Source organism: Schistocerca americana, chromosome X, assembly GCF_021461395.2.
Source record: "Schistocerca americana isolate TAMUIC-IGC-003095 chromosome X, iqSchAmer2.1, whole genome shotgun sequence".
Lineage (NCBI taxonomy): Eukaryota > Metazoa > Arthropoda > Insecta > Orthoptera > Acrididae > Schistocerca > Schistocerca americana.
In genome coordinates this window covers 703,128,895-703,154,189 of record NC_060130.1, presented here as the reverse complement: position 1 = coordinate 703,154,189, position 25,295 = coordinate 703,128,895, and the positions used below count along the sequence as shown (strand labels likewise).

General features: G+C 41.9%; 1 protein-coding gene across 1 annotated transcript in view; it reads left to right on the top strand.

The window, feature by feature from the left end:
- The first annotated feature begins 4,160 nt into the window (after positions 1–4,160).
- LOC124556263 (glutamate decarboxylase) overlaps positions 4,161–25,295 on the top strand; it is a 167,992-nt gene continuing 146,857 nt past the window's right edge. The window contains exons 1-3 of the mRNA XM_047130249.1: positions 4,161–4,181; positions 5,702–5,753; positions 12,160–12,396. Of these exons, the coding sequence (XP_046986205.1) occupies positions 4,161–4,181; positions 5,702–5,753; positions 12,160–12,396 (310 nt within the window). The remainder of the gene's footprint in view (positions 4,182–5,701; positions 5,754–12,159; positions 12,397–25,295) is intronic.

Here is a 25,295-nt window from a genome sequence, read left to right as displayed (position 1 = left end):
GCTGTCTCTACAAGCAAATTTGCACAAAAATTAATTTTACAGTGGTACATTTACAACACCTCTCTGTGGTGACACTACACTCAAATAAAGTAGCGAACCGTCAAGAAACATTAAACCAGAGAAGTAACTAGTAAAACATCCAGATAAAGTAGCAGTCAATGTCACCAGGTTAATACAGCATCACACATCTAGTCTGAGTAAAGGTTGTGAATAGTCTGTTCATAAATCACAATCTACCAACATCAAGTGTTACAACCCTTAACAGGACTCTACGTTATATACCGGTAAAATAACGTGTCCAGTTACTTACATAAAATGGCATGTCCAGTCAAAGGTGAGCTAAAATTCTCAGTGTTTCAGCCACCTACCATTAAGGAAGATGGAGACTTTCCCAACGAATGGAATTTCGCATTATTGACAGTGATCGGATCAAGAGAATTTAGTTGCACATTAAATTATACGGAAATATGTGAATAAACAGATGTCACAGGCTCTTTTATTGCTTAAATAAACTTCAGTCAATCGTCTGCGCATATTGATTTATCTGTTTGTTGATGAATGTTGAATATTTCTACTGTTTCATCTGGCATACCATCTTGTGAAGAATGTATTAATTGTCTTCTGGTTGTAGTTCCTGGCATCGCATATAGGATTTAAAAGGAGAACTGGGCTCGTCCTTTTATCTGAACTCTTAACATAATCGGTTCATATAGTCTCTTGTAATAAACATCGTGACCAAATTTAAACGGATATAACGGAACGCCTTGTATAGTAAAGAAGACACAAGTACATAACGGATGAGTCCCACAGAATACAGCCATAGTGCTCCTTCTAGCGGGTAGCCGAGCCTGGAAAGCAGCACATTGGCACCTAAAGGGAGAGTTTGAATTCAAACAACCCTACACGTCTCTGCAAATATAATATAAGCCCATACACAGTTTATACCATCTTCAGACCTGTGTTATGCTAAGGCAACCAATCCTTCTCGATGTAGATTACCTTGAGAGTAATGGATTTCGTTTAAAAACTCCAACGTTTGTATCAGCTGAAGCCCTACTGAGGTCTTTTTTTTTTTTTGTTAAAGGTGCTTGGAAGCACGTATGGGTGCCTAATTTTCCGCTTACAAGAGCATGTCACTTATGACATCTTCCCCGGATTCTAACCTACCACAGAGATATGCTCACAACTGAAAATCATAAGTACTGCACAATGTGTACCATTAGGCTGCACTGGTGCTGGGATGTCTCCTCACTAAAATGCGCCTTTGGCTGGAGAATTAAATCAACCAACATATTCCAGAATGAAACCAATCAACATATCGCTCCCGGATGCCTCTAAGACACCACGGCGCTCCTCCACACTGATTAACGTGTGGTAATTGTATTTTACGGTAAACTTAAGATACAGTTTGTATTCTGTATTCTTCTATCTTCCTATAACTAACATACGACAAGAAAACAGATTGCAGTGGCGGAATGAAGGCGTGGGCTTCTTATACAAGACAATGTTCGTCCCGAATACCTGAGCTGATGAGCTGAAGGTTAAAAAGGGAGAGTGTCACCCGAATGTTTAAACTAGTGTCTTGCTAGGAGTTGAACGCTAATGAAAATTTTTAGTATTTGCTGGAGGACGTAGGCTTGGTCCCGCCATGCCATCACCCACTTCCCCACTATTGTCAAAGAACTAGGGGTTATTCATCTTGATGAACGCAAAGGATTTTTCGGGTACTCATCAAGAATGTTAAAGAACCGCTGTCACGTAGTTAAAAACAGAGTTGATCGTTTGCTGCGACTAACACCATTTTAAGGGGATAAAAATAAAAACTCTATCGTCTGCTTTCGGTAAAGAAATGGCCGCATAACTTCTTGAGTGATATAGTCAATAATTTCAGAGCTTCTGCACCACAACACTATTAATTGTAAGCTACTGGTATGTGAAAAGTATTTTGTCAAATTATCTGTCTATTAATCAGAGACTTGAGTAGAGAAATTCGCAACAACATGTTGTGGTCTTCATTTGAAAGACTGGTTAGACGCGCGTCTCCGAGCTTTCTATTCTGGGCATGTCTTTTCATCCCAGCACTTCTACATCTGCTCCAAGATGTTTGCTGTATTCAAGCCATGCACTCTATTTTGTTTTAAGATATTTGCCATGCCACGTGCGTTTCACTTCTACAGTTACGCTTAAGTGTCATTTCAGTGTATTGTGTACAGGGTTCCATTTCTTCGATTTTTCATTCACTGATGCGACAAAACATTATGACCACTGACCACCGAGAGACTGAATCGTGGCTGTTGCTCTGTGTACACGTGATGTGGTGAGAGAAGTATTTCAGCGGAGGAGAGACAAAAGCGGCATCATTGTAACTACGATACAAGTACCAATGGGTAAAAACACTGATATAAACGAGTATGACAAAGAGCAAATAGTTATTATCCTTCATCTGGGAACGACCGTCTCGGAAACAACAAAGCTGGTCCGCTTTCGGCTTTCTACTGTCGTTATCTTCTACTTAAAGTGGTTGAAGAATGGCGAAACGGATAGGTTACAGGGTGTTGGACGTTCACGCCTCGTCGCAGATCGGAGGCCTGCACGCTCTGTAAAACAGGATAGGCGGTAATCTGTGGCAGGTCTGACGACAGCGTATAATACTGGTGCAGCGACAAGTGTTTCGAAGCCCACTGTTCAGTGCACATCGTTGACCATGGGGTTCAGATGCAGACAGCCCCTATGTGTTTCCATGTAGACCCAACGGCATGGTCAATTATGAATGCAGTAGACACGGGATCGTCAACACTGGATGGTGGATAAATGGAAACGCGTTGCCTGGTCGACTGAATCATGTATGTTATTACATCAGGTGGACGGTGGTGGTCACCACCGCCATCCAGGAGAACCGCTTCTCGTAATACAGGCTGGTGGCGGCAGTATTATATTATGGGGACTTTCACTTCGCCTTCCATGAGACATGTGGTAGTATTCGAAGGCGCTATGTCAGCTGTGGAGTACGTGAACATTACTGCGGACCACTTGCATCCCTTCATGCTAAATTTTTTTGTCTTCCCTGGTGGTATCTTCCAGCAGGATAACTGTCTGTGTGACAAGGCAAGAATTGTGGTACAGTGGTTTGAGGAATATCATAATGAACTCAAAATGATTGCTTGGCGGCCAAATTTGCCTGATGTGAACTTCATAGAGAACATCTGGAACGCTATCAGGCATCAGCTGTGCGCCCACAAATCACCGGTCCGTAAATTACGGCGATTGCGTGACCTGTGGGCAGAAATCTGATGCCACATACCTTCTGCAACCTACCGACGACCTTTATAATCCATGTGAAGTAGAATCGCAGCTGTATTGCATTCTGTATGTGGACTAATAGGCTATTACGTTGGCGGTCAGTATGTTTTGCCTCATCAGCGTATGTGCGAGTGCTTCGTAGGTGTGGTAGTTGTGCGCGTACCAACTATGTTTGTGTGACATTGTTATTAAGGACGGCATCACTTGTTGCTTTTTCACCATATTGCTGCATGGGTCATAACATGCGGTAAACGTAACAATTTTTCTGGGATATAGCTAAGTAATGGTCATGGGATCGAAATTAGTTACTTGATTATAAATAAAAATAGTTTATTTGAAAATAAAGTAGTGGCCTACGCTGGAAAATTACTTCATTTAAGAAATGCCTCGTAGCACCATATTTGAAAGGCTTCTTTTCTCTATTTGCCTGAATGTTTTGTTTTCATATAAGACTACATTCCAGGAAAAACTTTCAGAAGAGATTCCTAATTCTTAAATTTATATTACATGATAAAATATTTCCTTTTTTCTGGAACTTTTTTCTCTTGTCAGTCTGCACTATCTATCCTGTTTACTTCTGTCGTCGTCAGTTATTTTACTGCTCAAGCAGCAATAGTAATTTCAGTGTCTGACTCAAAAAATGGCTCTGAGCAATATGGGACTTAACTTCTGAGGTCATCAGTCCCCTAGAACTTATAACTGCTTAAACCTAACTAAACTAAGGACATCACACACATCCATGCCCGAGGCAGGATTCGAACCTGTTTGGCGCAGTTGTTAGATCGGTTACTGCTGCTACAATGGCAGGTTATCAAGATTTAAGTGAGTTTCAACATGGTGTTACAGTCGGCGCACGAGCGATGCGACACAGCATCTTCGAGGTAGCGCCTAGAACCGCTCGGCCACAGTGTCTGACTCCCTCGGTATCATCTGACTTAATTCTACTACACTCATTTATCTTGAGACATTATCCATTCTGTTCAGACGAACTTCCAAATCCTTTACCGTCTCGGCCACAATTTTAAAGTGATCGGTAAACTTTAAATTTTATTTATTCTCCCTGAACTTTAAATCATTTTCCAAATTTTTCTTTGGTTTCATTTAGAACACTTTCGGTGGACAGATACAATAACATGGGGCATAGGTTACAACACTGTCTCACTCCCATTACTGTCTCCCTTTCTTTCCCATTAAATTCTGTAACTACAGTCCGCTTTCTGTACAAGTTGTAGATAATGTCTCGCTTCCAGTATTTTGTACCTCACTTGAGAAGGACTGTTTTCCAGTTAATGCTTTCGATTGCTCAGTCAAAAAATACAGATGCCATAAATATAAATTTGTCTCTCTTTTAATTTACCTTTATAGTACGTCGTAGAGTCAGTATTTCCTCGCGTGTTTCCATGTTTATCCGGGTACCAACCAAATCTTTCTTTAGGTCGACTTCTAGCAGTAGTGCCATTCTTCTTCACATAATTCGTAATACCATTTTTCAGTAATGACTTACTAAATTGATGGTTTGGTAATACACCTGTCAGCATCAATCTCCTTTTGTATTCGGGTGATTTTCTACAACATAATCAAGGAGATTGAAACACGTCAGGCACAAAGAAAGCAGTGTAAACGGTATGTAAGCTTGGAATCCAAGAAAGGAGCGAGAATACTTCGGATATTTCTAAAGCAGACACATAAAATTCCTGTCGATAGTTGGTTCAAATGGCTCTGAGCGCTATGGGACTTGACATCTATGGTCATCAGTCCCCTAGAACTTAGAACTACTTAAACCTAAGGACATCACACAACACCCAGTCATCACGAGGCAGAGAAAACTGTCGATAGTTATTTCAGGTGCTCTTTCCCCACGATAAGTCTAAATATAGATAAATTTATTGTTTTTATATGAGACTGGCTTCTCAGTTCTCCGCTCTTCTTATCCAGTCTGAGCTCTAAAGTAGCAGCCACCAATCAGGTGGGGATACGATTGTTCCATACGGTTTCGCAGAGCTACGGAAATCATTTCTTATAAGAGCAGCAAAAGACGTCAGCGTCTGTAGTTATTTGGGTCCGTCGTATCATTTTTCTTATGCACAGAGAGAGAGAGAGAGAGAGAGAGAGACAGAGAGACTGTCAATGCACATTTACAGTCCTGTGCAGTAGACCCAGTCCCCCAGATCTGTGTAAAACATGTGTGTATTCTCTTTAATGGTTCATCTCTTTCTTAGCGGTAATACCGTCTTCACCAGAGCCTTTGTTAAGCGATTTTGTGATATCTACTGTTTCCTTTATTATAGGGGATTCTGAACCAGGATTTGTCCCTGGTTTTTCGAAGAAAAATTTTTCTTATAGTGCATCACAGTTAAGTGTGTCTTGAACATTGTTCACCTGTATCGTAAAGTTTTTTCAGAGTTCGTCTGGAATGTTCCATTTGCTCGACCGAAACACGGAGATGTTGACCGGTAACGAGATAAGTTCCCCTTGAAGGTCTTTTAAAATCTTGAAGAAGTCCTGTTCTAAATTAACTTTTCATAACTAGGATTCACAGTCATGTGAAATTCCTTGAAAGACATCGTATTTACGCCAGTGACTGTTACACTTTTTATTTCCACTATTGCAAATTAGGCCTTAGGCCATTATCAAGTGCAGATGTTTTGGCTTTAAGCCATGTCTACTTTATACAAGTTGACACATTCATATGTGGTTGTCATTTGCTGCTATACACATTCGTAACGCTGCTAAGTACGATATATGGACATGCGTGCTCGCACTACTTAGCAGCATTACGAATGTATATAACAGCAGATGACAACGACATATAAATGTCTCAGCTTGTGTAAAGAAGACATGGCTTAAAGACAAAACATCTGCACATGATAATGGCCTAAGGCCAAAATTGCAATAGTGGAAATAAAAAGTGTAACAGTCACTGGCGTAAACATGATGTCTTTCAAGAAGTCCTGTTCCATTTCTATAAATCTGTTTTTGCCATAAACTCGTTTTTCATTACGGATTATTTTGGAGTTCATTTTCTGCATCATTCAGCAGTTCTGTGTCCATTCCATTCATTCCTTTGTTTGATGAAGGCGCTCCCGCTTTATCACAGATTGTGTTCCACTATCGGTTTTCCTGTCTTTTAAGGTTGTCCTTATTTCAGTGCTGATGTTTGTAGCGTGTTGCAAAAGCCTAGCCGGCCGAAGTGGCCGTGCGGTTAAAGGCGCTGCAGTCTGGAACCGCAAGACCGCTACGGTCGCAGGTTCGAATCCTGCCTCGGGCATGGATGTTTGTGATGTCCTTAGGTTAGTTAGGTTTAACTAGTTCTAAGTTCTAGGGGACTAATGACCTCAGCCGTTGAGTCCCATAGTGCTCAGAGCCATTTGAACCATTTGCAAAAGCCTGGGAAGTGTCTACTCTACTGAATTTTGTTCACGTATATCCATAATTATAGAAAGGTCAACAATGGGCTCATCAAAAGACTACTGGCCGGTAGCAGGTTCGAATCCTGCCTCGGGCATGGATGTGTGTGATGTCCTTAGGATAGTTAGGTGTAAGTAGTTCTAAGTTCTAGGGGACTAATGACCTCAGCAGTTGAGTCCCATAGTGCTCCGAGCCATTTGAACCATTTGCAAAAGCCTGAGTAGTGTCTACTCTACTGAATTTTGTTCACGTATATCCATAATTATAGAAAGGTCAACAATGGGCTCATCAAAAGACTACTGGCCGGTAGCAGGTTCGAATCCTGCCTCGGGCATGGATGTGTGTGATGTCCTTAGGTTAGTTAGGTTTAAGTAGTTCTAAGTTCTAGGGGACTGATGACCTCAGATGTGAAGACCCATAGTGCTCAGAGCCATTTGAACCATTTTTGAAAAGACTACTCGACAGTATTAACTCAAAGAGGATCATAATCGACTAGTAAGAAAAAATTGAGTGATATACAAGACATGAACGTCACAGAATAAAGCTTCATAAATCGGTTAGCCTTTGGAACATTAGTAACAGATACACGGGAAAGCTTCAAAATAAGACCAGCAAGAATCAATCAGAGGAACTGAAGAAAAAATGATGAATCCATGAAGAGATTTTGGGAGACTAAAAAGGCAAAACTTATCATGCCAACTAAAAAGTCGAAACGTGCACCTTAAGTGGGCAAAACTAAGAAATAAAGACAGAAGGAATGAATGTGTTGTATCTTCTACGGATAAAATATGTCATTAAGATTTTGCAAATAGAGGTAGTTGTATTCTGCGGTCAGTGATCCTCCGACGCTCCGGCATAAATCAAGCAACCTTATATTTACGAGGTCCGCTCCTCGGAAGAGCAATAGGGAGCTAGAGCGAGTCTCTATAGACAGGCTGTTTATCTCCGAAGTCGATTGCATAGCTCTCCGTATTCCCCGTCGTGGTTATATCGATTGCGTTGTAATTGATAAACCTTGTCACACGGGGGCAATGCGGTGATAAATCACGCCAGTATCTGGCCGCACGTCAGCACCGCGCCGCTATAAAACAGTCGCTATCTGCCGCCCATGCAAAACGCGGGGGGTAGTCAGGGGGCGCAGGGGGGAAAAAACACAAAGCGGCTTAGCATCTGCATAATAAGTGTGTGAAAGTTATTATAGATGGCTTTTATCGGCGGGCGGCCTCTTGTTTGCGGAATGCAAACCCTCGCGGCTTAGGGGTGCGCGCCAGATTGTGCGGCCGTACTGCATAAACACAGATACTGGCCGCAGGTGCTGAGCGTAGCGCAGCACAGGCTTGCGGCGGATGCTGTCACCCTGTGAGAGGTGTGCGTCTGCATAAGCACATTAAACCACCACTTATGACGTGTGAAGTGCTTTTTCACTGACTGATAACAATAATGATTCATATTTTCTGCGGCTTCCTTTCATCGCAATATGTAAACGTTGTCTTAATTCGTAGTTCCACTTAGATATCAACGACATATGCTGGTGAACAGTCCTCGAGACAGATTCTTTAGTACTTTTACAGTAAGCAGGCATACTTAGAACGTAACGCTAAAAACTAGTGGACGTTCAGGTGAGCGTGAGAGATACGCCGCCAGTTTTACCAGTTCGATAGATTCCAGTAAAAATGCTGCTACCAGTACTGGTGCAACAGCCGTTTAGTAGCATAAATCCGCTCTTAACTACGTCTATATCTATACACATACTCCGCAAACCACCATACGATGGGTGGCGGAGAGTATCCTGTACCACTATTAGCCGTTTCCTTATCTGTTCCATTCGCAGATAGAGCGAGGGAAAGCTTTATGAGCCCTAATTTCTCGTATCCTATCTTCGTGGTCCTTACGCTAAATGTATGTTGGCGACAGCAGGATCGTTGGGCAGTCAGCTTCAAATGCCGATTTTCTAAATTTTGTCAACGTCACCTTTCCCACAGGGATTCCCAATTGAGTTCCCGAAGCATCACCGCAACACTTGCGTGTTGTTCTAACCCACCGGTAACGAATCTAGTAGCCCATCTCTGAATTGCTTCCATGTCTTCCTTTAATCCGACCTCGTGCGTATCCCGAACACTCCAACAGAACTCATGAATAGATCGCAGAAGCGTTCTATATGCGGTCTACTTTAGGGATGAATCACACTTTCCTAAAATTCTCCCAATAAATCGAAGTCAATCATTCGCCTTCCCTACCACAGTCCTCGCATGCTGGTTCCGTTTCATATCGCTTTGCGGTGTTACGCCCAGATATTTAAACGAGTGTGTCTAGTAGAACACCACTAATGCTGTATCCGAATATTACGAGTTTTTTTTCCTACTCACCCGCATTAACCTACATTTTTCTACGTTCAGAGCCAGCTACAATTCATCACACCAACTAGAAATTTTGTCTAAGTCATCTTGTATCATCCTATAGTCGGTCATCTTCGACACTTCGTACACCTCCGCATTATCAGCAAACAACCGCAGACTGTTGGCTACCCTGTCCGACAGATTTAGCGACCTTGGTCTTCTAAGTGGCTTATATTTGTTTATTGAAACTAACAGGACTTGGAGGCGTACGCAAGAGTTTTACAAGGTATATATACAAAACACAGAATATACAGTGACGGAAATGGTAAGTTTACACCATGAACACCATGCTACTAAACTCATACTCCCATGCTTCCATGCATGTGGAGAACGATGATAAAAATTTCATCTGTATGAGAACTTATCTGCGGTGCGGTGAAGTCTCATTCCTAGAAATGAAGAACAATGTGAGAACATTAGGGCTTATCGGTGTGTCTAACGTTGATGGGAATTTAGAGGAGGAGATCGCAACACAACATGCTCAGGAGGCATGCGCGTGCACCTTCTCGCCATCTTTTGGATGTTAAGAAATGTTGTGTAATTGGCATGAGGGCCATAGAAACATCATACCGGCAGGTAGCATAGACAGCTGACTGAAGCTGAATGACTTCAGAAAGAACAACGCAGAATAACAGTGTAAAAAGAAGAGTGGAGGCTCAGGTCCTTGAACGGCTACACCACGAGAAGATCGTAAGATTGTTCTACTTGCTCTGACGAATAGACGGATAACAACTGCTGAATCCAAGAAGAAATTACAGGCAGCGTGTAACCAAAAATCGTTTGGAACGGATTACTAGAAATTGGGTTGAGTGCTCGAGTTGACATGTGTCGCTTATGTTTAACACCGTATCGAAGACCACAGAGACTTGTATGACGTAGAGACAGAGTCAGTTGGGATATTGAGTGAGACTTTCTTGGGTAGACAGCGATGAGTTCCGCGTCCGTTCGTGGCAGTCAGAACGACACTACGGTTTCCCTAGACGTCATAGTGAAAGTTCACAGAAAGCAGCGATTCTCGAGACCCATACCTCTCCAACTCCCGGAATCATTTTGAGAGAAGCTGTTGGTTATGACAAAAGGCCTGATTTGATAATTGTTAAACGGAGGCTGAATGCTAGCCACTATGTAGCAAGAACGGTAAACCCTATTGGCATAATCTTCATGACCAGAGTACCAAATAGTATACTGCATCACTTGATGGAAGAACAGATATTGCAGTTTACATCCTAAGAGGCTCGAGGAATGTACGGTTCCTTAACTAGCATACCCGCCTCCTGAGCTCTTGCCCATACAGCATCTCTGAGAAACGATGGGAAAACATAGACTTTCCTATCAACCTCGGAGCAGCAATCTTCACGAACTAACGAAGCATGTGTTTCAAGGATGGCAAAAAATTAATCGTGATGATATTCGAGGGCAGTGTGCTTCCATACTATAGTGAATAAAAGAGTGTATTCGTGACCGTATGGGTCACACTTCATGCTGATGTTTATGATGGACATTAGTTTCGAATGGAGCGAAAATTTAATCATTTAAACCTGCCACTTGACGAACATCTAACAAAGTCGGTTGGTTGGTAGGGCGATTTGGTGTAGGGGACCAAACAGTGAGGTCATCGGTCCCATCGAATTAGGGAAGGATGGGGAAGGAAGTCGGCTGTGTCCTTTCAAAGGAACCATCCCGAAGTTTGCCTGAAGCGATTTAAGGAAATCACGGAAAACCCAAGTCAGGGTGGCCGGACGCGGGTTTGGACCGTCGTCCTCCCGAATGCTAACCACTGCACCGCCTCACTCGGTCACAAAGTCGGATACATATCTGACTGGAACTTCATAGAGAAATAATTTCCATTTTTGCATTTCTGGAGCATTGCATTTTCGTATTAATAAAGTGCATGATTGGCACAGGCTTTTTATCACTTCTCTATAAAATCAAAACCAATATCTAAATATTTTGTGAGCCTTTCTAATTTTAATGTCGCACATTTGGGCCTACTCTACCACTGTCTCTTCTATTTATTCTTTCTTTACATTTGTATTTTCACTCATGCAGTCCATCAACTTTAGAAACAAGTGGAAAACCATTAGCTGAAAACGTCATGCTGTACATTGGCTACATCAAATTTCTTACCCGAAGGAAGGAAGAGTAAGGGCTTAATATCGAAACGGTGATGAGACCGTCTGAGTCAGTGAAGGAGCTACCATTGGACGAGGATAGGACAGGGTATTCACCGTAGCTTATTCAAAGGAACAGTACTGACACATATCTTAAGTGGTCTGAGGGAACCACGGGAAAACCAGTCTGGACGACCAGACTGTGCCACCCGGATACCTGCGATATATCCTTTCAGTTGGGCACAGTACGCACACGGACATTGTCGTGCAATAAATAAATTACCTGCGTTGTCGTTTCATAGAATATGCTATGAATAATCCACCTCAGCTTTTGTTGCTCACAGAGGACGTCACAACTGATTATATGTCCTCGAAGGAAATGTTCGACGAGCGGCAGTCCCTCACTGCGAAGTGATTATTATCATTATTTGCAGTAATATTGTAGTTTTAATCATTTCCTTTTACACAATGTGAGTGACAACATCTTACTCATTATCTGTTACTCTCAGTTGTGTGTCGTGCTAATGTAAAATGAAAATCTAAAAAACTTGTACAACTAAACGTTTTCTACGTAAACATGAAGAAGAGTTAAAAGCGGCACCCACACAAGTTTTAAGTATCCTAAGGTGCGCTCGTGCAACAGCATGTCAGAACTCTGGAAATATGGCAGAAGATGTGTAGTTGTGTAACAGATAGCTGTTGTGATTGGCAAAGCTGAAGTGGTTAACTGAACGACGCTCCTAGCTATGTGGACAGAATGTGAATGTGTTGCTCACCGGATCACGGAAGGCGCTTCCTCGTAATTTATTCGAGGCTGTTCTCACTCTAGTCTTCAAATCGAACCATTACCTTATATTTGAGCTCAACCGGCGCCTCCCCCACATGAAATATGATCTATATTTATCTCTGTCCGTTACTAAAATGTATGTATTTCTTTTTTACAGATCTCCTGCCGTACTCGAAGGATGGCTTACCCGTGACGAGAGAGTTCCTGATGAAGGTAGTGGATGTACTGCTGGAATACATCAAGCAGTCCCACGACAGGAACGCCAAGGTGCTGGAGTTTCACCACCCGGCGGAGATGCGCTCCTTGCTGGACTTGGAGCTGCCCGATCGCGGCGTCTCTCTGCAGCAGCTCGTAGACGACTGCCAGACGACGCTCAAGTATCAGGTCCGCACAGGTAAGCTGCTGCTCAGCCGCGCCGTACTTGGGTTAACGGAAGTTCACCAATTGCGGGATATCCTCACAACTGAAAATTTCTTAGAGCACAAAACTCCGTATTCAAGCCCTGGTAGACCGTGCGATGTGGACAGGCCGCTTTGTCATCCTGCCCCATGTGGCGCCATGTTGAAGCGGTATGGAGGGAAAGCATCTTAGGCTATCTCGTAAATATTTCATAACAAATCGTTCCTCACACAGTGACTATACTGCCTATCATTAGAATTCATAACCACTTACTGAAGTTACTTGACGAGTTATTAGAGCACAAGACCATTCACAAGTTGACAAGCATTAACAACCCCACGACAGATCTTAACAGAAGTAGATTAGAGGCAACATCAAAGTAGAAATACCATATAACACTTATGTAAGGCAGGTGTAATGAATAGCAAATAAAAGGTCATATTGCGTTACTAAACCGAGTGAATTTATTACGAACAAAAACTGACAACAAAATAATGCTGAGAACTAAATGTCGAAGTAGATTATAGCTATGCAAAGAACACGTGCATCTTTATAGACCCGAGAGTAAAAATATAAATGTAATGAATAGAAAATAACTTGATCTTTGAGAAACCGTAGACACGAGTGATAAGGGGAAAGAAGTCTATCACCAACTCGAAGGTTTACGCGAACTTGGAGCACTGACGAGTGGTTTTAGAATTCGAGCTTGCCTGGAATTACCGGCCTAAGGGGCTCGATTCGTGTTCTTTTGATGCTGACGGGGCTCGCGAGTGCGACATTCAGCTCTGCAATGAATTTGCATCTGCCGTCATCTTGTTTTTCATCATGACTTTCGTCTGCGTTGGGACTTAGCGGATGATATTTTTCCGCTCTCCCCATGTGCAGTATAAATCTTAGGAAGGGTTCCTCTTAAAAACCAGACAGGACCAACATTTTGCCCACATTCTAATGCAATGAGCTCCGACATAATGGACTCATCAGTACCCAGATCTCGGTTCTGATATTTGCAACGTATTGATGACATTGCATAGACGCCATTCGTGGTGAAATACAACAGTGCAATCTGAAGGCTACGCTCGCATCTGCATTTACGTTCAGTCAATCATATCACGCAGTGTTTCCATATTTTTGTCCATCAATGTATGTACCTTATAAGACGCATCTATACGAAAGTAGAAATGACACACGGACGTAAAGAATGCTTAAGGGTTTCCTGAAAGAAATGAATCGGTTGTTGCACCCGCTACTGTCTAAGAGTTGTGTAATCACTCATTGCGAAAAAAAGTGAAATCAAATACTGACAGTATCAGCAAACAATACACTAATGAGCTAAGCTCTTTCAACATTTAACGATCCACAACTAGGTAGTCGACGGACCAAGAAAAGTTCGTCAGACATCAACATAAACTGAAGCAGTCATCTTAATTAACAATTTTTACTAAAATTCTGCACAAAGTGGACGACAGTTAACAGATGGGATTTATTAAAATAGTAGTAGTTTTCTTGAGGGACAGCTATCGAGTTTTGGTCTTTTTTGTCACGAACTACATTTGAAGCGAACTTACGTGTTTTGATGGGTCACAACCACTTCCTTTCTTATAATTTTATAAACAAGGAAGGCAGATTGGAGCTTTGAGATTTTTGTTTTCGTGTGATATAATTCGGAACCGTGTTACGATGTTGACAGTCATCATTTTTACAAAATTTTTAAGTAGTAGTTTTAACTGATTACATGATACTGAATTTCTACATGATAGTGATGACTTACAGGTATGATCTTCTCCTAATTGAATTTTTCTCCGTACCATACAATAAAATATATTTTGAGAACAAGTAGATTGACTTTACTGTTCAGATCTTACAGACGCCCAAAGAGAGCAAATTGTTGATGCACCTTAAGCAGGTACATCAGTGACGATACACGTAAATTTTCTAGGGTTGCCAGAGCTATAGTATCTGTACAGATTTCGGGGTAAAACTTGGTGAGGTAAAGATAACTATCCAAAATTACTGATAGACAGGAGGACAGAGGACGTTAACGAGGACTGTTGTCTCTCACAAGAAGACCATTACCACCAGAATGCAGTATCGACGAAAGCAGTACGAGAGGAAATGCATAGACAGAGCTACTACTGTTAAACATCAGTGGTCCAGGTGAATCCAAAGAACATGCTCCAGAGACGCAAGGAGCACAAAATTTGGACTGCTTACCAGTGGCGTAGCGTGGTTGTAAAGGTTGGGGAGACTCGACATTTATTATAGGGAGACAAAATAGTACAATAAACAATAATTTAAACAAAAGGCATCAAATATAACAACTACTACTACTACTACTACCACTACTACTACCACTACCGCCGCCACTAATAATAATAATAATAATAATAATAATAATAATAATAACTAACTTGTTCAAAAAACGATGAGAAATTTTTAGAACTCCAGCAGCAAGAGAAGACGCACTTATATCTTCTTGTACACAAGTGCAATGCGGCTGTCTTCTTTCCACGAATGAGTCTATAACTCGGTCTACAAAGATCTTACCACTGGATAGCTCTCCAAGTGGTGTCTTTTCTATTGCTAACTTGCTCAAACACGACAGCCGGGTGTTGGACATTAAATTCCTTAAATAATTCTTCACTCGTTTAAGAGTACTCATGCTTTGTTCACTGCTTGCTGTAGTTGCGGGTAGGGTCAAAACCAAACGCAGGAACTTCGTTGTTTCTTCATAAACAGAGTCTAAAGCAATGTTGGCGATGTACTTTAAGAGGACTCTTGGAGTTAAGTGTTTTTTCACATGAGCATATATGTTACACAGTGCATTTTCAAGTTGTTCTTGTTTCAAAAAAGGGTGCTGTTCTACTAACTGAAGCAGTTTCAACTTTAGGAATTCGTTTTGATAGTTTGGGAAACGCTTTTCGTCCAAAAGTTCACAAACTGAATTTGGGGAAACTCTTGAAATCTTCTTTCCATCTGAACAATTTGCAAATCCAGTATCTCGTAAGTTAGTGCCCTGAGAGATGTCTTTTGACTGTCACGGAATGATAAGTAGCCATTCAAACACAAACTGAATTTAATGCATTCATCAATGAATGTTTCCGTTCTTAACTGTCGTAATTTTCTCAAAAAAGTTCTTATTTCGTCGTGTCAAGCAATTATACTGACAGATTTTGACTAAAGAACATTAAAGAAATGAACAACATAAACAAAGCACCCTCGGTAGAAACAAAGCAAGTAGACAAACGTAGGATCATCCATCCGTCGTTTCATTCTCACAGCACAGCTCAAAGATTCTGGGTCCCACTGAGAGTCTGTATCATCAATTGTATTATTGAAAACACTATATAGCTCTGAGAAAAGACTAGATATTGTTGAAACTGCCCTGAAATGAAAGTTCCAGCGAGTATTGCTTGCATGTGGCAGTTTAAATCCTTTCTCAGTTATCAATACACTTCGTTTTGGTGATTTGTTGAAAAACGAATGGAGTGATGTAAAATCGCTTACAAACATGCGTACTTGTCGTATAATTTTGGAGGCATGTAACAGTACCAAATTCAGTTGGTGTGCGTAAAAATGAATAAACAGCGCATAAGAACAGAACTGCTTCACCAGTTGTTGTAGTCCTCTTTCTCTGCCTGCCATTACTGAAGCACCATCATATGTTTGACTAACCACTTTTCTTTCCACATTCCATTCTTTCAATACTGTATGAATAATGTTTGACAATCCTTCAGCAGTTTTATCTCCAGAAACGTCGTAAAATCCAACGAATCTGTCCTCAATTTTGTCGGTAATACAGTTTCTGAATATTATACTTATTTGACTCTTGCATGACACGTCTAATATTTCATCAGCTTGAAATCGAAATGAAATTGTAGTTCTGAATTTCAGACCTTATTTTCTCATTAACTGCCAGAGTTATCATTTCTATTACATCATTCTGCATATCTGGAGAAGTTCCTTTAAAGGTTGAAGATGATGACAGATGGTGTTGGATTAAATGCTCTCCTTGAGCTAGTAAATCCAACAATTCCAGATAGTTATCTTTGTAGCTGGAGGATTCATCTTCTCGATGGCCGCGAAAGGCTAGTTCTTGTTTACAAAGAAATACAGTTGCCTGAATAATACAAGCCAATACTCTCGTGTTGGATGCAACTTGTTCGTTGTATTTTATTAATGTCAGACGAGCGGCTGCAGAAAGAGCGTGCTCAATTCTACTTTTGCCCAATAACTGAAATGATTCTATGTTCTGCAGGTGACGTTTTGATATCTGATGCTTTGGTGCTTTCCTGTCAAAGTTCTTTATTGTACAAATGCCCTCATTGCACCATTCCCTTTCACCACCAAACAGAAGACATATATAACAACATAATCTGTTATTAACTGCATTCGCAGTCAGCCAAGTATACTTTTCGTACCAGGCTGTGTGAAATGTGAGTTTTTGTTTGGCTTCACTTAAAACTGCACGGAGTATAGGAGTAGGTTGTTTGTCCTTCAATTCGCACTTTTTTTTCGTACGGTACGTTAACCTAGAAAAAGGCGTTTTTAATAAAAATTCTATAAAGTATTCAGTTCTCGCTCACTCATGTTGGCGACACAACGAAAATACCCTCGTATGCACTAAAATCACACAAGAATGACTATGAACACAGACCGCGTGACTGTTGACTTCCGTGTTAAAAGCCAGCATAGAAGCAGCAGAGACTAGTCTCGATACCTGCTAGCAAGTGCAGCGCACCGGCCTTCGTGGAAGAGGGGAAGTGGAGGGGGCGTAGGCGCACACAGCCAGGTAAGAGAAGGGAGGTGGAGACAGACCAGTTGAGTCTCAAGCAGGCAAATACACCAATACTTAGCGTGCGGCGCGGGCTACGAGACTGATGTCTTCGCACATTTAGAGCTCTTAGCAGAAAGTTATTTATATTTTTGTTATGAGTTACCATTGCATCTTTTTTAAGCACGAATACAGGGGAGACTAAGTCTCAAAGTCTCCCCTCACGCTACGCCACTGCTGCTTACCAATAAAAGTATTAATGTGGTAATACGAATTCACTTCTCTTGTAGTAAGTTGAACGACTGATGAAGCAATTATATCATACTGCCTTCTACCCCAAATAAAACATGGTGGAAGGTACACAGGCTATCTGATCAAAAGTATCCGGACACCACTATGTAATGCAGAATTGAACACCACAAGTCACGCAGGCGGACCGCCAGTATAAACCGAGGCGGGGAGAATTGTGTTGTCAACAGCCAAGTAGTAACAGCCAAGTAGTAACAGCAGAATGGGTCGGTCAAGAGAGTTCAGTGATTTCGAACGTGGAGTAGTCAATAAACTCACCATGGACATTGCAGCCCTTCGAAAACTGCCCATGTCGCCTGATGGTGATGTGATCGTAAAGTGCAAACGCGAAGGAAGAATCACAGCTAACCCAAGAACCGGCAGACCTCATGCACTGACGGACAGAGACAGTTATAGAGCGCTGTGTGTGTGTGGGGGGGGGGGGGGGGGGGGGGGGGGGACGATTGCACAATCACAGCGGTCAAACAGTTCCTTATAAGTCACACATTTTCGTGTTCAGTGCTAAGCGACGCTTGAGTTGGTGTAAAGAGCGACGCTACTGGAGAGTGGATGACTGGAAACGAGTGGTTTGGAGTGCCGTTTGGAGTTTTGGTTCAGCGAATGCCTGAGGAACGCTACTTGCCATCACTTGCAGTGCCAACAGTGAAGTTACAGCGAAGGAAGGGAGATTAGTGTTTAACGTATCTTCGACAACGAGGCCATGTGGGGCAGAGCACAATCTCTGATTAAGGAAGGATAGGGAAGAAAATAGGCAGTGCCCTTTCAAAGAAAGGAGGTGGTGTTCCGGTATGGGGCTATTTTTCGCGGTAAGGTTTGATCCTCTTACCTCGCTTAAGAAACAGCTAAATGTTGTACTGCATAGAGTAAAGAACAGTTCGGAGACGATAATTGTTTGTATCAGCGTGACAATACTTCCTGTCGTGAAGCAGCATCTGTGAGGCAATCGTTTGAGGATAATAACAGTTCTGAAATGAACTGGCCTGCCTAAAGTCCCGACTTAACCAAGGGAACACATTTGGGATGGGTCACAACGACGACTTCGCTCCAGATCTCACCGCGACACCACTACCTTTTCTGGTTTCTGCCCTTGAGGAATAATGAGATCCTATTCCTTCAGAGACATTCAGACACATCACTGAAAGTGTCCCCAGCAGCCGCGCGGGATTAGCCGAGCGGTCTTGCGGCACGGTAACTCAGCGTGTTCGGTCAGAGGGTCAGCTGCCCTCTGTAATAAAAAAACTGGGTTAGTGGATCAACGACGAACTGAAACTGATGTCTTGCGACGTCCGCCCTGAGCAGATACACCGAACGAAAAAACGAACAAAATGAGATAAAAAAAAAAAGAAGCCTTCTAAGGCGCCGCAGTAATGGACTGTGCGGCTGATCCCGGCGGAGGTTCGAGTCCTCCCTCGGGCATGGGTGTGTGTGTTTGTCCTTAGGATAATTTAGGTTAGGTAGTGTGTAAGCTTAGGGACTGATGACCTTAGCAGTTAAGTCCCATAAGATTTCACATACATTTGAATATTTTTTTGTCCCCAGCAGAGTTCAAGCCTAATAAAGACGACGGTTGGACATTCCCCACATTAATGCCAACTAATTGGTGTCGAGATCATTTTGATCAGATAGTATAATGGAGGATCCATAGTCAAACAGTTCATTTTAGATGACTACATAATTAATAGCGTTGTCATTATGTCGAGGAAAGGATTGAGTCTTCCAGATCGATAATTTCTCAAATTACACAACAAGAAACGTTTTTGTTTTATGAAGAGGAGGACAAAATAATCCGCCTGCCTTGGTATCTAAACTTTGGAAGACTATCGAATCCTTTGTCTGTGTATTGGAAAAACTCTCGAGCGGGACGACTAAATCAAGGAATATTCACAATAAATCGACCTGGATTATTCTTCGGTCAACCCTCAGAAATTTGTGGAGCAAACCGATTTACTCACATCAATCACATATTTACACATTTAGTACCTCGAAGTACACCACCCGCACTAACATCATTCGTAGTTCTAATTGAAACTCTTAGCTGCTCTTAACAACTGATGGAAGAGTTTCTTTGCGAGGAAAGTTATTAAAATCACACTGACCACCTTTCGTAAGGTACGAGCAGTGGTCATGCTGTTATGAATACCAAAGTTGATTCTACATAAAATCAAAAAGGGCCTTTATGTTATTTTGGAAACCGCTGTCCGACAGACGAGTCGATACCTCCTGCTTGCAAACCCTCGACGTGCGAGCAGCTAGGTTCGTGGAGCGCCACAATCAGCGGCAGCGAATGGCGGCTAAAGTCAGGGTGGCAGGGGCTGCTTTGTGCTGCAGCGCCCTCCCCCCTCCCAATGGAGAGTCCCGCGGAGCCGCTCGTGTGGCTGCTGATAGCGCGATCAGTGGCTTTAGAAACACGCCCGTGTATCTTTAACTTAATTTCCTGCGGCGTGGTAATCCGAGAGGAATATGGTTACGTAATTGAATCTGCGGGTGTTAACAAGGCCATTGAGTGGCGCGGTGATTCAGTTCAATCAAAGCGCATTGTCGCCCCGCCGCGGCGTGCTGCTCTGGCGCCACCGGGGGAATTCTCGGTAGCCGGGGAATGGCCCGCCTTCCGACCGCTGCCTCTGCGTCCCTATCAGTCCGCTGCCAGCTTTCCGCCGAGATACGCACACGGAAATGAGCTTCTGTCGCCTCTCGCATGCATCCGCCATACAGCCACACATAACGTTATGTGCAATTTTTTACCTTCATCATTGCTGCTACTTCGTGGCCGAGGTCGCTAAACCGCATTTATGATGTTGGTCTCCAACCGAAGGTTTCCCTTTCTATTCCTGATGGTTACAGAATTTTTCGACACCGTAATTTCTCCAGTAAGAAGAAGAGATGCGCAGTGTACAGTTACCAATCAAATGACGGGGCACTATTTTCTGGATTTCACTTCAACTCCGCTAAGTAACGTTAAATCTTGCTCTCCCTGCGGTACTAGCGCTGCAAATTAACTGCATCAAGTTCAGTTACCTCCGTACCTTCGTATACTTACTCGCGGTATACACAACATATTCTGGCACACAGGTCTGAAGAAGGAAATGATAAACAGTCTATAATATTACTTTCCTGAATAAATGTGCCTTCTCCTGAACACTCATGAATACGGTACTTATTATAAATTTTGCCCGGTCGAACTTACGACACAACGATATTGGGTTTATGTCATGTGTATTAGTTCATGATATGTTACGCTCCGAGACAGTCTTACCGGTCTACTGTGTGAAATCTTATGGGACTTAACTGTTAAGGTCATCAGTCCCTAAGCTTACACACTACTTAACCTAAATTATCCTAAGGACAAACACACACACCCATGCCCGAGGGAGGACTCGAACCTCCGCCGGGACCAGCCGCATAGTCCATGACTGCAGCTCGGCTAATCCCGCGCGGCTATCGGTCTACTACAGAATCATATAACATATTCAGAAACCAAATATTCTGATCAGTTCCGAACAACGCACGTCACTGAGAGGATCAAAAAACTTGGAGACATTACTCACATAGAGCACAATCTACAGGGTGAGTCACGAGGAAAGATATATGCTTTGAGGGGTGATAGTTTTAGTGATTCTGAACAAAAGCCTTCATGTGGATATACACTCTATTACGAATAGTTTCAAAGATAGAACACATTTAATGTACATTGCTATTTATTCTCTTTATTATTCAAACATTGTCATTGTGTACAGCGTACCACAGTAGTGTAGAGGAAGTCGAGGACAGCGTTTCATGTAGGATACTTGCGGTCAGTCAATTCAGCAAATTACCTCAAATTCGCCTACAAAAATTACCCTAGCTACATCGCATGCGCATCGCGAGAGATTTTCAATACTCTCACGCTCTCTTCAAGCAAACTGTTAGTTCTAGATAAAAAACGAATAGGACCTTTTCGTTCGCTGGAAGCTGCGGTTTTCGAGTTATTCATGAAAAATGTACAAAAATAATATTAAATGTGTTATATCTTGGAAACCATTCGGAATCGGTCATATGTCCAAACGAATTTTTTTGGTCAGAATCACTGATACTATCAACCCTCGAAGCATGTACTTTTCATGCAGAGTCGCCCTGTATGTTACTTATACGTGATACTCTAAAGGCCTCATATGCAGATAATCGTATATATTCTTGAAATTTTTTATAAACATCTGGTCCAATGTCGCACTGACACTTACTAGGGAAAAGCTGTTCCTGTGATATATCTATCCGGGTTTTAATAGAACCAAGGAGTTCTAAAGAGGCACAGCGCAGTACATTACCCAGTATGGGTAGTCTTTAACAAAGACGTGTGCTCCAGAGAAAAGTGACAGAGCTTATTTTAATGTCATTAAACCTGAAATTACTTTTGGCTTCAGTTTTTGTTGCATATGATACATTTGCTTGTGCAAAATTCTGTTCTAGATAGCACCTGCGCCAATGTGCATTTCGAGTTTCAGAATGGTTCAGTCTGATGCTGAGACGAGAAATTATTTCATCGTGTGAAAACATTCTAGTTTTACGCTTCACTGGGCGCTACAGTCTGGACCCGAGCGACCGCTACAGTCGCAGGTTCGAATCCTGCCTCGGGCATGGATGTGTGTGATGTCCTTAGGTTAGTTAGGTTTAATTAGTTCTAAGTTCTAGGCGACTGATGACCTCAGCAGTTAAGTCGCATAGTGCTCAGAGCCATTTACGCTTCACTGTAGCTTTTTACTGTTACTTGAACAAATCTCATCACAAACCAATAATAATACAAAGGTACTCACTTTTTTTCGAAGGCTATAACTGGAGCTATCACTAAAAAGCTGCCTTAGCAAAATCATTTATGGGTCTTACACATCTATGAAAATATATGTAATTTACGAAAGAGGCAGATACCATATACTCATGGATACTGATACAGCCTGTTCTAGCAGTATTAGGTCGGATAAATGGAAGATATTGCCTGTATTAGTGAAAGAGAAGAATGATTGTCACATCTGATCGGTTTTAGTTAAAGAAAACGCAGACCCTTTTCAATGACCAGCTGTTAAATACACCCTCCGATTATCTCGAAAAACCTTCCTGGAGATTTTTTATGTATAATCGCCGATTATTTTAGGTGCAAATATACTGAAAAAGGAACATACAGACTAATAGCAGTCGTAGCAACTGAAAAGTACACCAGCGTTTATTCGGATATGACTAAAACAATATGGATGTATGAAAAGAATGGAACCAACCAAATTATCTAGACAGGATGTGGAATTCTATGTAACCCGCAGTAAAGCTAAAACTGAAACAATAAAATAGATCTGTTCAGTAAAAGACGACCTGTAGCAAGAGGGAATAACACAACTTGGTTTATCAAACAGAAATAATTTAGGCATAAAATTCACGACTAGACAATTGTCCTGGCACAGAAAGCAAACAAGACTAGAACAACTTGGTCTCCCGTGTGAAAATGAGACCATTCTGAGGGAATGAATGAAATATGGGCACAAAAAAAAGCTAAAATGGAAACCTGAAAATGCCCGTTGTCGTGCATCACGTTATTCAGTAGGGCCCAGACTAGAACAACAGTAATAATTATAACGATAATAATAACAATAATATTAGATGAACTTCAATTAAATAAAGTAAATGAACAACGTCCTGTTCAGTCAAGTCTTTTTCTACACTTCACACAAAATCGACATATTAAGCAATATGTGAAGAAAAAAGTAGCAATCTGACAACTCAGTCAAGAGTCAAACGCGGTGAAGTTTTATAGGGAGCGAACACGGATTATGGGATCTGACATCCTGTAGACAAATTGATATATCCAAAATGGAAGTTGTGTTGTTCACATGACGAGCTAGGAGCTGTATTTGGAAATTTATTTACAGAAAGCTAGAGTTGTGAGCTCATATAACGTGGTGACACAGTGGGAGCTTGCGACACTATTGATGACCATCCGCTCATCCAACGGCCACAGTAATCAAGAAGAATATACCATGCATCGGTACCAGGTTTCAAGGTCTGCCTTCTGTCTCTCAATGCACAAACGTAGTATCGCACTGTAAATATGTAAATGTAAATCAAACTGTAAATGAACTCATCGGAGTCAGCTACACGAAACAGTTACACTTCTAAATGGATAATGAGTATGGAGGTAAACAGCCTTCCTGGTTTACGCTCCTCCACAACAGTAGCATACAGTGTTTACATCTCACATTTCTTCAGCACCAAGCTAAAACACAGGCTCAGCATAATAATGACAGACAGAACTATCCCTGTAAATGTAGTTGTAGGCCGGCCGCTAGTGGCCGAGCGGTTCTAGGCGCTTCAGTCTGGAACCGCGCGACCGCTACGGTCGCAGGTTCGAATCCTGCCTCGGGCATGGATGTGTGTGATGTCCTTAGGTTAGTTAGGTTTAAGTAGTTCTAAGTTCTAGGGGATTGAAGACCTGAGATGTTAAGTCCCATAGTGCTCAGAGCCATTTTTTGTGGTTGTAGTTTGGTTGAAACAACGAGCGAGATTACGGAGTGGTAAAACACTGCATTCGTATTCTGGAGGACGGCGGTTCAAATCGATTTCACGCCATCCATATTTAGAGATTTCCCTAAATCAGTGAGAGAAAATGTTTGGATGAGGTCTTTTAAAAGAAACTGCCGTATTCCTTCCTAAACTAAACTTGTGTTCCGTCTCTAATGATCCCGTCGTCGATGGCATGTTCAAACCTAAGCTCATTTGTGGTTAATACATAGACATGCGTGTAGTCTGAGCATATAATATAGATAAAACGCTGAGGTGTAATAAGACTTAATGAAGAAACTCGCTGCTTTAATTTATTTCTGAAGGCTTCGTGTTCATCAAATATTAATTCACTTTGTTCTCTGCTAATGATAGACACATCACCACAAGGTTAGCATACAACTGTAAAATAAAATTAACTTGAGTCTCATTGTTTCAGTCTGAAGCTAAAAAAAGGCAGGTCTGCCTTCTTCCTATTCTTCTCTGTCTTCATAAACTGCTTCCCACTTACACGAACACTGCTAACTGAATTAGTTACAGGCAAATATAATGACTCTCTAAGGTTTTTCTCATGGATGAAGCATACGTAAAGTATCTCGTACAGTTCCAAGTAAAACTCTGCGCTTCATACGTGATCTATTTTGAAAAGAAGAAGGGAAGTTACGTTTTAAAGTTTCGTCAACGACGAAGTCATTAGAGAAGTCGGGGTACAAACCTGGCTAGTGCAAGGATCATAGTGGAAACTGATCATAGCCATTTTAAAGTTTTTCCCCTGACATTCACTTGAAGAGATTTGAAGGAACCATCGAAAAACTAGTCACAAATTCGTGGGCTCAAAACTGAATCACCCTGGCGAATGCAGTTCCCTAATCACAACGCCACCTCACACGGCCATGCTCATTAAATCACCGCTATAATACTTCCTCACTGCCGAATATCGTGTTCATGAAGACAGAAATATAGAAACAAAGTTATGCATGTTTTTCCTCCTACAGAACTCGCGACGATATTCATCGTTGACCCGAGCGACATGACGCACTGGTTAGCACACTGGACGCGCATTCAGAAGGACGATGGCTCAAAGCCCCGTCCGGCCATCCAGATTTACATTTTCCCTGATACTCCTAAATCGCTTAAGGCAAATGCCTGGATGGTTACTTTGAATAAAAAAAATGTTATTGCCGATTATCTTTCCCAGTCCTTCCAAATCCGAAATTCTGCTCCGTCTCTAACGACCTCGTTGTCGACGGGACGTTAAACTCTAATCTTACTTCCTTCCTTCCTTTTTTGTTCCATAT